This window comes from Propithecus coquereli, unplaced genomic scaffold (genome assembly GCF_000956105.1).
Source record: "Propithecus coquereli isolate 6110/MARCELLA unplaced genomic scaffold, Pcoq_1.0 Scaffold249, whole genome shotgun sequence".
NCBI lineage: Eukaryota > Metazoa > Chordata > Mammalia > Primates > Indriidae > Propithecus > Propithecus coquereli.
This window is the reverse complement of record NW_012148052.1, coordinates 2,002,657-2,015,400: the sequence shown is the minus strand read 5'-3', so window position 1 is coordinate 2,015,400 and position 12,744 is coordinate 2,002,657. Positions and strand designations below refer to the sequence as shown.

The window sequence follows — 12,744 nt, the reverse complement described above, 5'->3', positions numbered from 1 at the left end:
AATACTCAGTTTATTACAGCCTGGGTATTGTGATAAAAGAGAATTGTAAAAGCATTTTCCATCTAGTCTGGACAACACAATGAGACTCTGTTTTTGTTTTTTTTCTTTTTTTTAAAAAGGACTTTCCAAATGGGTCCCGTTCTGCTGCTCTTGTGGTGCTCCACTTTGGATAATGGGCTTAAGTTTAATCCAGGAAAGTGTAAGAGGTGCTAGATCACTGTCATTTCTTATGATTGAGTAATATTCCATTGTGAACATATACCAAATTTTGATAATCCACTCATGGATTGACAGGCACTTGGGTTGTTTCCACATTCTTGCAATAGTGAATTGTGCTGCCATAAACATTCGGGTGCAGATGTCCTTATCGTAGAATGTTTTGTGCTCTTTTGGGTAGATGCCTAATAGTGCTATTGCTGGATCGAATGGTATTTCTATTTTTAGCTCTCTGAGGTATCTCCAAATTCTTTTCCACAGAGGCATTTGTACTCACCATCAAATTGGTATTAACTAATCAACACATAAATGCACATATCAGAACAACATCTATTGGATGCTGGGGAAGGGGGAGGGTGGTGGGTGGAGGGGGGAGGAGGGAGGAGGGGAGGGGTATTTGTATACACAAGGAGTGCAATGCGCACTACCCGAAGGATGGACATATTTGAAACACGGACTTTGGTGGGGGGGAACCAAGGGCAACACACCTAACCTAATCATCTGTACCACGGGAAGGGCGGCGGGAGGAGGGGGGAGGAGGGAGGAGGGGACGGGTATTTGTATACACAAGGAGTGCAATGCGCACTACCCGAAGGATGGACATATTTGAAACACGGACTTCGGTGGGGGGGGGGAACCAAGGGCAACACACGTAACCTAAACATATGTACACCCATAATTTGCTGAAATAAAAAAAAAAAAAAAAAGGACTTTCCAAATCATGTAAATTACCATCTCTACCCCTCTGCCCCACGTAGCGAAAAAATGCACTACCAAAAAATTCTCTCACCTAACATGGCCATATGTCCCAAAGTTTGGTTCAACTTATGCTGAGACTAGACAAGGGGTAACATTAAGCACCTACAGTGACGATTAGAGAATATAAAAATATAAAAAGCATAATCCTTTATCTTTAACAAGTTAGGTCACAATATAGACCTTTTTTAAGGGAAATGAGAGTGCTCCATTTTGCACTAATGAGACCATCACTGCAGTGTGGAGTTCACTCTAGGCACAGCACTGTAAACTAAAATGGATCAAGAGAAAAGAGCTCGAGATGATAAGGAGCTTAGAAACTACCCAATCTCAGAAATAGAGGAAGAAAAAAAAAAAAGACCTGGATGAACAATAATATCAGGAGCTATGTGAAACAGTTTCAGATAAAAAAAGAAACAGAGCCAGTGGATAGATACTGGGAAAAAGCATATTTCAGCTCAAAATAAAAAGGAACATTTTTAGCTATCAGAGCTATCACAAATGGAAGGTGCTCCTTTGGGAGGTTACAATCTCTCTGTCTGTGTAAGAATTTAAGTAAAGGCGAATGAGTATTTACAGGGATGCTTTCGAGGTGAATCCTGAATTAGGTGGAAGGTTGAATTTGATAACCTCTGAGGTTTCCTCTAACCCTGGGATTCTGTGATTTTTTACCTTCCAGATATCTCACATTTAACATTAAGGCAACTAACTGAATCTTAACCAAAGTAACTTCTAGATGGGAGAGAATATGGTAAAGAGTAACTCTGTAGTCTTTACATATGGGGAAGATGTTAATCTCATGCTGGTGGATACTAGTTTTCCAAAATTTTAATTTTCACTCAAAAGCTTAAATTTATCATTGACAGTAAATGCTCATAAGTTTTTTTCCTTGAAGTAACCAGCTCATTTAATTTTAGAGAAAATGTCTGCCAAATATCCAAGTCAGTTGTTCTTTCTAGTAAAGATGATGTTCCATGAAAAAAAGTGGCTAGTTCAGCTTGCAACTCAATTACACAAATGCTTTTTGCTGAGACAACCATCATACTTGGATATTTTACAAATGGAGAAACTGAACTCAGAGAGATTAAAAGACTTGCCAAAGGTCACATAGCTAAAGCTAGGATTTGAACCTTTTGATCTCCAAAGTCTGTTCTCTTTCCACTACATTACCTGAAACCCAATAAATAAGAGTGTATCCCCAAATAAAGGAAAGAAGATAGAGAACTAAACATGCCCAGTTATAATAATGAAGAACAGTACAGCTCTATTGCTTCTCAGTTTCTCTAAATAATCCTTAGTTAGGCATCTTAGCTGCCCAGAAGTATTCATCATCAGATTTTTCTTCTCTGTAGCAACAACAGAGCTATGGAAATGGCAATGAATTCATAAAATATAAGATAGCCCAGCTTGTGTGTGTGTGTGTGTGTGTGTCTCTATATAACATAGGAGAACATAAACAACAGAAAAGAAAAACAGAACAAGGGAAAACCCATTTGTTTTATCAGTTTTCTGGACAGGAATCTTATTTTCATTCACAGCAGTGTATCATTGGTCTTGGCATAGTAATTTAAGGGCTGTGTACTTTATTAGCGTTGCTCAACTTGGCTGAGTTCAGCTGTATGCTGTCAGCTGGGCTGATGCCAAGGCTGAAACTCCACTCCTCTAAATTCCAGTTCACTTAATAAAGCATGGGTTGCCTCCTGCTCCTATCTAGCTCAGTTAGCACTTCTGGTACTCCATACCAAGCTCCTTTTTTCCCTCCTGACTTACTCCCCACTGCATGGGTAGAGGACCTCTGCAACTACAAAGACATGTCACATTTTCCTGGGGACTTTCAAGCTGATAAATCTCTACAGAGTGGGGAAAACAGAGGGATACCTAAAAATCATGCATCGTGGGGCCACAGGTCACCTTCAGAAGCCTAATATTACTGAAACTCAAAGGCATGACTGACCTTAGTTGTCTGGGGCAGTAGGTAAGAGGATTTAGAAGCAATTCCAGCAAATGGAGGGCTATATCTTCCCAGAAGATGGTCTGCTAAGATGTCTGGTCAAGTTTAGGCCACTCGGAGAGGTGGGATGAAAGCAAATTGTGATGAAGCACCTACCAGTCAGCCACATAGTCAAAAACATCCCAGATTTCCTTAGCATAAGACAATGAATTTGAAAAGCTTACAATCAAACTCCTGCCTTCTTGCCACATCACCCTCATAACCTCCTGGGTTTTTTTGCTCTGTTTAAGAGTTTGCTAAATTTTTCTTGTCTTTTTGATACACATGAATATTTATGCTTTGCTTTTCCTCTAATGAGTCATTATTGACACTCAGGAATTCTCATTTATAACTGTAATATTTCCCCTAAAATTTATCTAGGGAATTGAGGGAAAAAATTAGTAACAATTTATATATTATTGGTTTTCAGTATGATTTTCCTAAGAACTACATATACCTATTTAAAATAGGGAATTTTGCAAATTGATATGTAGTGATGTTGGCACACAGTAGGTGTTATAACAAAAGCTTGCCAATAAAACCCCACATGGGTTCTCTGTACTCCCAAGAAAACAGCAAGTGTGGTCAAATTTATGAAGTGCCGAAGTTACATTTCACTATTTCCAAGAGTTTGAGAGACGCCAGTTGTTTCATTACACATGCCAAAAATTGCTACCATTCTGACATCTGGAGTTTGTGAAGGCAGGAGAGAGAATGGGCAGAGCCAAGGGACAGTTTAAGGAATTGGAAGAGAGGCATGGGCAGATCTAGTATGAGTCAGTGGAGAACCCAGATTCCCTGCTTCATAACCTAGTGTCGCTCATCTCATTTCCCCATATTCCTATTTCTATGCCACAAGCATACAATCAGAAAACCAGTTATAGGAGTCCTGGTTCATTGCACAAATCTTACCTCATAAATACATTTATTTTTCCTGACCAGACAACACTTTCACGGCTCTGTGTGCAGTTCCCTTTTCTTGGGAGGCTGGGCATCTTAATTCAGATATAAGTAACACATGGTGAGCATCTACTATGTGCTACATGGTACTATGTGTTTGCACACCTGTTTTCTCATTTCAATCATTCAATAAACCTGGTCAGAAGATACTTCTCTACAACTTCCACTGAGCCTAACACTGCTAACAGGGGCTGCTCTATAACTGTTAGATAGATGAATGAATAAAGGACAGAGTTACAAGGTATGACTGGATCACAAGGCTAAAGCTGGAATAAGGACAGACGTTGTGTGTGTGTGTGTGTGTGTGTGTGTGTGTGTAAGGAGGAAATAGAATATTAATAAGGGCAAGATCTGGACACAATATATCTGACGGTAAAAGGGAAAATAACTGATTGGCTGCTCTCATTAAGGGCATGAAAGAATTAGCTTCAATTTGGAATCTTCTCAACACAAAGAAATGATAAATGTTTGAGGTGATGAATATCTTAATTACCCTGATTCGATCATTATGCATTGCATGTGTGCATGCACATGTACCCCATAAATATTTACAATTATTATGTATCAATAAAAACAAATAAAAAAGAATTTACTTTACTTATTAATCAACATGCCCATATCTTTTTTGACATGGCTAGTGAACACAGCTTCTCAGAAGACAAGAAGGGCATACTGGCCACTAGGAGCTTCCTGTAGACATCACATCCTCCTGCTTGTATTAGAAGAAGTTGGGTGGAAGGGCAGGAGTGGTGGTTCAGGTGTAGAAGTGTATGGGTGTTTAGTAACAGGGTGAATGTGGGCTCTGAAGACAAGTCTTAGTGCCCTTGCCACTCTTTTGATCATCAGGTTTCCAAAATTTGAAAAACAGAACATTAGTTTAAATAGCTTTTAATCTGTTAAAATTCTGGTAGATCTGAGTAGTGCTCTCACTTCTGAATTAAGTGAATAATATCCGAATAATAGCTTTAGATGAGAATAAACAGAAATAGAATCAGAAAATATAGTATAACCTATATCATTCAAAAAATATTACTAAATAACTAGCATGTGCCAAGTGCTGGGGATATAAAGATGCAGTTAATAAATTAGTTCCATTTAACATGGACTCTAAGTAGAAAAGAACACAACTTCCTAGACATGGCAGAAAGAATTTTAGCTCCTCTTTAATGCTTATACTGTAAATCTACATTATTTTACATATTACAGGGGCTAACTGTTAAATAAATAAAATAGTCACATTAGGTGTTAAAACTTTTTTTTTTTGAGACAGAGTCTCGCTCTGTTGTCCTGGTAGAGTGCAGTGGCATCATCATAACTCACTGCAACCTCAAACTCCTGGGCTCAAGTGATCCTCTTGCCTCAGCCTCCCAAGTAGCTTGGACTACAGGCACACGCCATGATGCCTGACTAATTTTTCTATTTTTTTTTTTTTTTTTTAGTAGAGATGGGGTTTCACTCTTGCTCAGGCTGTTCTTGAACTCCTGAGTTCAAGCAATCTTCCTACCTCAGCCTCCCAGAGTGTTAGGTTTACAGGCATGAGCCACCGTACCCGGCCAAAATAAACTTTAAAAACTGAAAAGAGTTTCGCTTATTTATTCAAAGAATATGTGCCCCCCACCATCTTCTTATCCTTCCCACCACAATGTCACTGCTTTGATTCCCTCTCACCTGTAATATTATAACAGCTTGTTAACCGATGTCTCTGCCTCCAGCCTCTAGAAGCCACCCATCCTTTCATTGCTGACAGAATGGTTCTTCTAAAACACAAATCTGAGCTGTAATTCTATTACCTAAAGCCCATTCAATGGCTCTCAATGCTCCTAGGGTAAAGACCTAGGAGATCCTTAAAATGGTCTGCAAGGGAAACATTTCCTGTGCCTTATCTCTTTCTGCTTCTCTCCTTCTACCCTACCATCTAGCCATTTAAACATTTTTTTAGTTCCTCAACTATATTTTTTATTTTTATTTTTTAAACTTCTGGGCCTCCATTCATCCGTTTACACTGCTAGCTAGAATCCTTTCTTTAACCTCCCCATTCTTCAGGCTTTAGCTTAGACATCACTTCATTTGGAAATCTTCATTTGGAAGCCTGTCCTTTATTTGTCCATTTACCCAACAGCTGTAGAGCAGCCCATGTTAGCAGCGCCAGGCTCAGTGGAGGTTATAAAGACCTCCAACTTCCAATCCCCCCAATCTAGGTTAGGGGTCCTTCTGTACTTTATTCCAACAAAGTTTTAACTCTCCATTGGTCTATATACTCACAAAACTGTAAACTCTAAAGGCAGATCCCTATCAACTGATCAAATGACTAGTACTTACTCATGACTTGATAGTTAGAACTTGAATGAATGGATAGATGGACGAAGAAAATCAGATAGACCATCGGTTGACCTCATGATGTGACCTGTTAGCCTTAGTTGTGTTACTCTTGTATCTAGCCTAGTTTTTCCCACTAAAGTCTAGGATTACAATTTAACCAGCTCTTTCTGCCCCAGAATCCCAAAGTAATTGTAGCATAGTTTTCCATGTAGTTTTACAACAAAAAGAGGAAAGTATGGAAAACACTTTCACACACACCACCCCCTAAAAAAGAAAAAAAAGGTAGAGACATTCTGAAAGTTTTGTTTTTAAGCATCAAATTTTTACTCTTCAGACCAAGGTAAAGACTCCTGCACATGAGCCACAGAGTTGAGTCAGATTTTGAAGTTTTCTCTTTGTACAATGAAACCTGTTACAGGTAGAAAGGGTAGACTGAGAGGGTAAAAAAGGCCTGGCTGACCATTTACTCCAACAGGTATGCTCAAGGGTAGTACCTCTACTGGATTTTCATATTGAGATTACATGGAGATAGAAGACAGACCCAGTTTACACTATATGAAGTCACAAGACACTAATGTATTAATTCAGAATAGCAATATATTAATTTATAATAAAAATATAAAGTAGTTTGGGTCTCATGTTGTCTTTCTGTTGCAAAACTACATAGGAAGCTAAGTTATAATCTAAAACTGGCTTGCCCAGCCTGAAATCAGAGCAAGGAGAGGTTAAATGGATTATTATGATGGCTAAAGTTCTGATTAGCATCATAGTCATGCCATGTGGACTGAATTCCTTACTTTACTTTTTAAATATAAAAAGTAAAGCATGTATCTGTTTCAGTTTTATTTTAAATCACAAAAAATAAGCTAAAAAAAAGCTCCTGCCTTTTATAACCAAGTACTCTGGATTAGTTAGAAGCTTGGTGATTAGTTGTTGTCCATCGGAGTTGGCATGGCCCCAGGAGTTTAGGAGTTAAAAGGGATAGTACTGGCTTAGAAAAGGAGAGGCAGCAGGAGTCCTCTCAGATAAGCAGAGCTAGATGATAGGGGAGCTGATCAACCTGGAATCAAGGAGACAGAGTCACAGGAGTTACTTGCTACCTATTTCCAAGATCATTAAACTATGTGGTATTTCAGAGGTGAAAGGGCCCTTTAAGGATTATCTGGTTCAGCCCCTCACATATAAGAATAACTTTCTCAAAGATATAAAACAAGTTTGTGGCCCAGTTGGGATTAGTTCAATGCTCTGATATTATGCCACACTGCTTTCCGATTTCCTGTCAGGATCTAGAAGTGAAAATCCAGGGTCTCAAATGAAGCTTTGAAGAAGCAAGCCTAAAGGAGAATGGGGAAGAGTATAGGGGAAATGTGTGAAGGCTATATGGCTCAGAGCGATACTGGTCCTGACAGCTGGCTCTACTAAAAAATCTCCATGGCCTCTCCCTCCAGACTCAGATCTATCAACAGAGCCAAGTCATTTAATCATCTGAGCTTCAGGTTTCTCATAAATAAAATGTATCTGAAAATAATTATACCTATTTCAGAGTTACCAGGAAGATAAAATGAAATGTATAGAAAACATTAAATCAATAATGGCATTTTTAAAATTTAAATTTTAAAATTTACCAAGAAGCATTCTCATCTTACTCTGAATTTTAAACATTTGCACACTAATGACCAGAAGGTAGGAAGGAAGGAGACTGTATGATTATAAAGAGAACAGGCTTACACACAGAGAACATCTTGTTTTATGAAATGAATTGAGTAACCACATTTTTTCCACATTGTATCACTTGCTTCTTAGCCAGGACACTGAGATGGCTAAATCTCTGCTATTACAGAAAGCTCTGTTGCAGGACCTACTGAGGGTATGAGGTTGGAGAGCAGAGAGTTGTGGGAGAGTATGACCTGATTACTGGAATGATAACTGAAGGACCTGGTCTGGAAATGTCATCTGGAAGAAGGTCTCTCTCTACCTTCTGAGCCTGGTCCTTCTGGTCATTTTCTGTTAAAAATATAAGGTCTCCAGAGAGACACAGAAGAAGCGAAGAAAACAGACAAGCTTCTCTGGAAGCATCAACCACATAGTGAGTCATATTTCTTATCAGCATGTGTGCAGTCAGAAAGGAATGCATGTCCAGCAATTCCTGGACACAAAGACTCTCAGCTCTTTTGGCTCTGGAGAATTGCCTAACTGCTCAAAATAACAATCAAAATAACAGAGAATTCCCTAGGCAAGAAGGTGAGAAAATCATAACTGAATAAAGCCTAGAGAACCAAAGCTTATCCTGTTTTAGCCTCAAGTAAACAAAAATGACTCTACTACCAGTTCTGAGGCACCTCTCTTCTTGCTGCTTCCACAGAGGCATTATTCATAGGGCTTACAGAGAGCAGGTAATGGATTTCTCAGACCAAATCAAGGGCACTTGTTTCTTGCAGCATATAGAGGAGTGGCACTTCCCTGAGCCAAGAAGTGTGACTCTTCCTCACTTTGCCCCCAAGTCCCCTCCATCTCAGTGCCACTATCCTAATCCAAGCAACTCTCACTTTTTTGTCCACAATTATTACCCTACAACCCATTCTCCAAAGAGGAGCTCAAGTGAGTTTTTAGATAACAGCTTTATTGACATATAATTCACATACCATAAAATCTACCCTTACAATTCAGTGTTTTTAAGCATATTCACAGAATTGCGAAAACATCACTCCTATCTAATTTTAGAACATTTTCATCATCCTGAAAACAAACCCCTTACCTATTAGCAGTCAATTCCCACTTTCCCTTCCCCGAGCCTCTGGCAACCATTAATCTACTTCTGCCTTTATGTATTTGCTTATTTCTGAACATTTCATATAAATGTAATCATATAATGCATTGTCTTTTGTGACTGGCTCTTTTCATTTGGCATAATGTTATTAAGCTACATCTATATTGTAGCATGTATCAGTACTTTATTCCTTTTTTTATTGCCAAATGGCATTTTATTCTAGAGATATACCACATTTTATTTATTCATTTATCAGCTGATGAACATTTAGGTTGTTTTAACTTTTTGGCTATTATGAATAATGCAGCCACAAACATTCATGATACATTTTTGTGTGGACATACGTTTTCTATTCTCTTGGGCATATATCTATGAGTGACGTGGTAACTCTGTGTTTGACATTTTAAGCAATTTCTAAAGTGTTTTCCAAAGTGGCTACAGCATTTTACGATCTCACCAGCAATGTATGAGGGTTCCAATTTCTCCACATCCTCAGCGACACTTGTTATTGCCCATCTTTTGATTACAACCATATCCATGGGTATGAAATAGTAGCTCAGTGTGGCTTTGATATGCATTTCCCTAACGACTAATGACGTTGAGCATCTTTTCAATTGTTTATCAGCCATTTGTATATATTCTTTGGAGAAATATCTATCGAAATCCTTTACCTATTTTTAAATTGGGTTGCCATTTTTATTGCTGAGTTGTAAGTGTTCTTTTATATTCTGGATACACGTCCAAGTGATTTTTAAAAAATAAATCAGTTCTTGTCATTCCCCTGCTTAATACCCTCTAATGTTTCCCCAATATGTTTAGAATAAAATCCAAAATTCTCACTTTGGCTTACAAGACCCTACATGATTGGCCATTGACAATTTCTCCAACATCATTGTGTACCACTTTCCTGCTCAGGCACTGCATTCTAGTTGGAGCAGCCTGCTTACTGCCCTTGAAACATATCTCAGCACCAATGTATTAGCTGTCCTTTCTGCCTGCTTGAAATTCTCGTTACTTGGAAGACTCTTCCTCATCATTCAGGTCTCAATTCAAATATCAATTTTTCAGACAAATTTTCTGCAAAGAAATTCTATCTAAAGAAGTTCTCCTTCCACAAACAAACAAAAAAAAACTTTGGGGGATGATAGGTATGTTCATTATTGTGATTGTGGTAATGGTTTCGTGGATGTATATATATGTCAAAACTTTTCAAACTGCACACTTTAAATGTGTGCCATTTATTTGATGTCACTGCAATAAAGCTATACTGCAATAAAGCTATTAAACAAAAAACTCCTTTTACAACCACACCTTTACTGTCTCTATCCTAGCATACTTTATTTCTTTGGGAGACATTATCTTATTTCTATGTATAAAAATTATTTATCTGAAATTACCTTATTTCTTATTTAAATGTTTACTATCTGCTTCATTCCACTAGAATGAAAATGAAAGTGCCATGAGGGCAGGACCATTGTTTATCTTTGTCACTGCTGTATCCTCAGCTTGGCTTACAATTAGGTGTTCAATAAATATTTGGGTAATTGAATAAATAAATTCAATGGAGGTTTAGAAAAAGACCCTCAGACAATAGGATGTGTGATTTTCCATTCCCTCAGATTCACCAGTACTTTTTAGACTTGAGAGGATGAGATTATTATTATTTTCTTTACTAAAAGCAGCTATCTCAAAATCTCCTCCATCATCACCATCATCAGAAGAATCATTTATTGTTCATTTAGTCTATGGCACTATTCTAGTATTTTATATATACTCTCCCATTGGTAGTGGTTAGTTTTATAATAATAATAACATAGCATATTATAATATCATATAGTATATTAATATTTGTTTTGCACTTGCTATTTGCCAGATGTAAGCATTTTACTCAAGTAATCTCATTTATTCCTCACAATAACTTTATGAAGTAGGTATTCTTTTACAGATGTGGAATTTGAGGTTTAGAGGGCTGAATCAACTGCCCAAAGCCACACAGCTGATAAAAGGCAGAGATGGAACTTAAACCTACATTTATATTACTTCAAAGCCCATACTTTTTCCTTTCTGCTACAGTGTTTTGGAAGAATTTTTAAAACATAATGTTACTCCAGTTCTTATACAAAGCCCCTACGGTAAGAGAAAGATGTGTGTCTTGATAATGATGCCACTCGAACTTTTAAATGGGTTAGGGACAAAAGTAAGAGAGATGAAAAGCTAGCTGCCTGAAAATAAACCAGGATATTTAGAGCAAGGAATTTTTACTTTATCCCAAATTCCATGTGTGACTTCATTTGACACTTTTCTTACTATTTCTGATTACTTTCTGGTAATCAGAGGTCTACTCTCTGGTAGACCTTAGTTTTTACCTAAGCTGCTAGCCCCTGCTTCTCCCCTGCCTACTAGTAAAGTTTACTGGTGAAGATATGCTGACCATGATAGACCTGGGTAATCTCCTTTATCATCTGGGTCCTAGTTTCAAGAGCCTGTAGATGGGCCTTTACCTTTGGTGCCGGGAGGCTGCAGGTTGTCTCCAGTCAAGGAACACCAGCCCACAGGGAAGATGTCCCGGGAGTCGAAGCGGCACCAGTAGTCAAAGGCCCCTCGCCACCCATCAAAAGTGACAAGCACCTCTGAGCCCCGAACCTCCCCAATAGTGGCAGGGCAAATGAAATGAGGGTTCTTCCTGTCCACAGCTTCTAGCTTCATTCCCATTTTGAAGAAGTTGTGGGAAGGCGATGGTGGCTCCTAGATGAGAAACAGAAATATATAGACCTAGACACGAAGAGAGGCTATGTATGCTGGTAGATTGCTATCTCATTTGGATGATTATAAAGTGACTGCTATATAAGATTTATTTAATATATGGAGATTTAATCTTTCTTTAAATTAATTTCAAAGCATACCAAAGTATTATGTTATTACTTCTAACATTTTGACATCTTTGTTTCAGATTTTTTTAAATAAATAAAAGGTTACAGATAAAGCTGAATTTCCCTTTGTGCCCTTCCCCTATTTCATTCCTCTTCCACCTATCACAGAAGTAATAATTACCCATGCATGTTTTTATACTTTACTATATATGTATGTATCCATTTGCCTGCTTTTAAATTTTATATAAATGGTGTTATACTACACATATCATTCTACAACTTGCATTTTTTTGTTCAACATTATGCTTTTGAAAATTACCCATGTTGATGAATTTAATTCCACTTCATTTTAACTCCTAATAGTATTCCATTATATGTATATATTACAATGCATTCATTCTCTTTTAATGGATATGTACAGTTGTTTCCAATTGTTTACTATTGAAAAAGAGTTTTAATGAGCACTCTTATAATTCTTCTTATGTACACATACAGGAGGGTTTCTTTAGGATATATATCTAAGAGTAGAACTGCTGGGTTATAGGGTAGATATATACATCTTTTCCTTTATGAAATTTGTTAAATTGCCCTCCAAAGGGATTCTAACACTGTATACTCTTACCAGAACTATGGAAAGTTCTTGGGTGCTGATTTGCTGCATAGATCAAGTTTCAAAAAATTTGTTGTACAATCTGTTCTGTTCTGTTCCCTTAGTCTTACTGTTTGATCCTGTACTAACAACACGGTCTTATTAAATGGATATCTGGTAAGAAAAATCCAGTTTGTCATTCTTCAATATTGTTTTGGCTATTCATTCTCCTTTACTTTTTTTTTTTTTTTTTTTTTTTGAGACAGAGTCTCACTGT

The 12,744-nt window shown here is 37.6% G+C and overlaps 1 protein-coding gene across 1 annotated transcript in view; it reads right to left on the bottom strand.

Moving 5' to 3' along the window:
• SCMH1 (sex comb on midleg homolog 1 (Drosophila)) overlaps window positions 1–12,744 on the bottom strand; it is a 150,229-nt gene that overhangs the window by 58,781 nt on the left and 78,704 nt on the right. Inside the window, exon 8 of the mRNA XM_012646762.1 lies at window positions 11,510–11,753. Within this exon, the coding sequence (XP_012502216.1) occupies window positions 11,510–11,753 (244 nt within the window). The remainder of the gene's footprint in view (window positions 1–11,509; window positions 11,754–12,744) is intronic.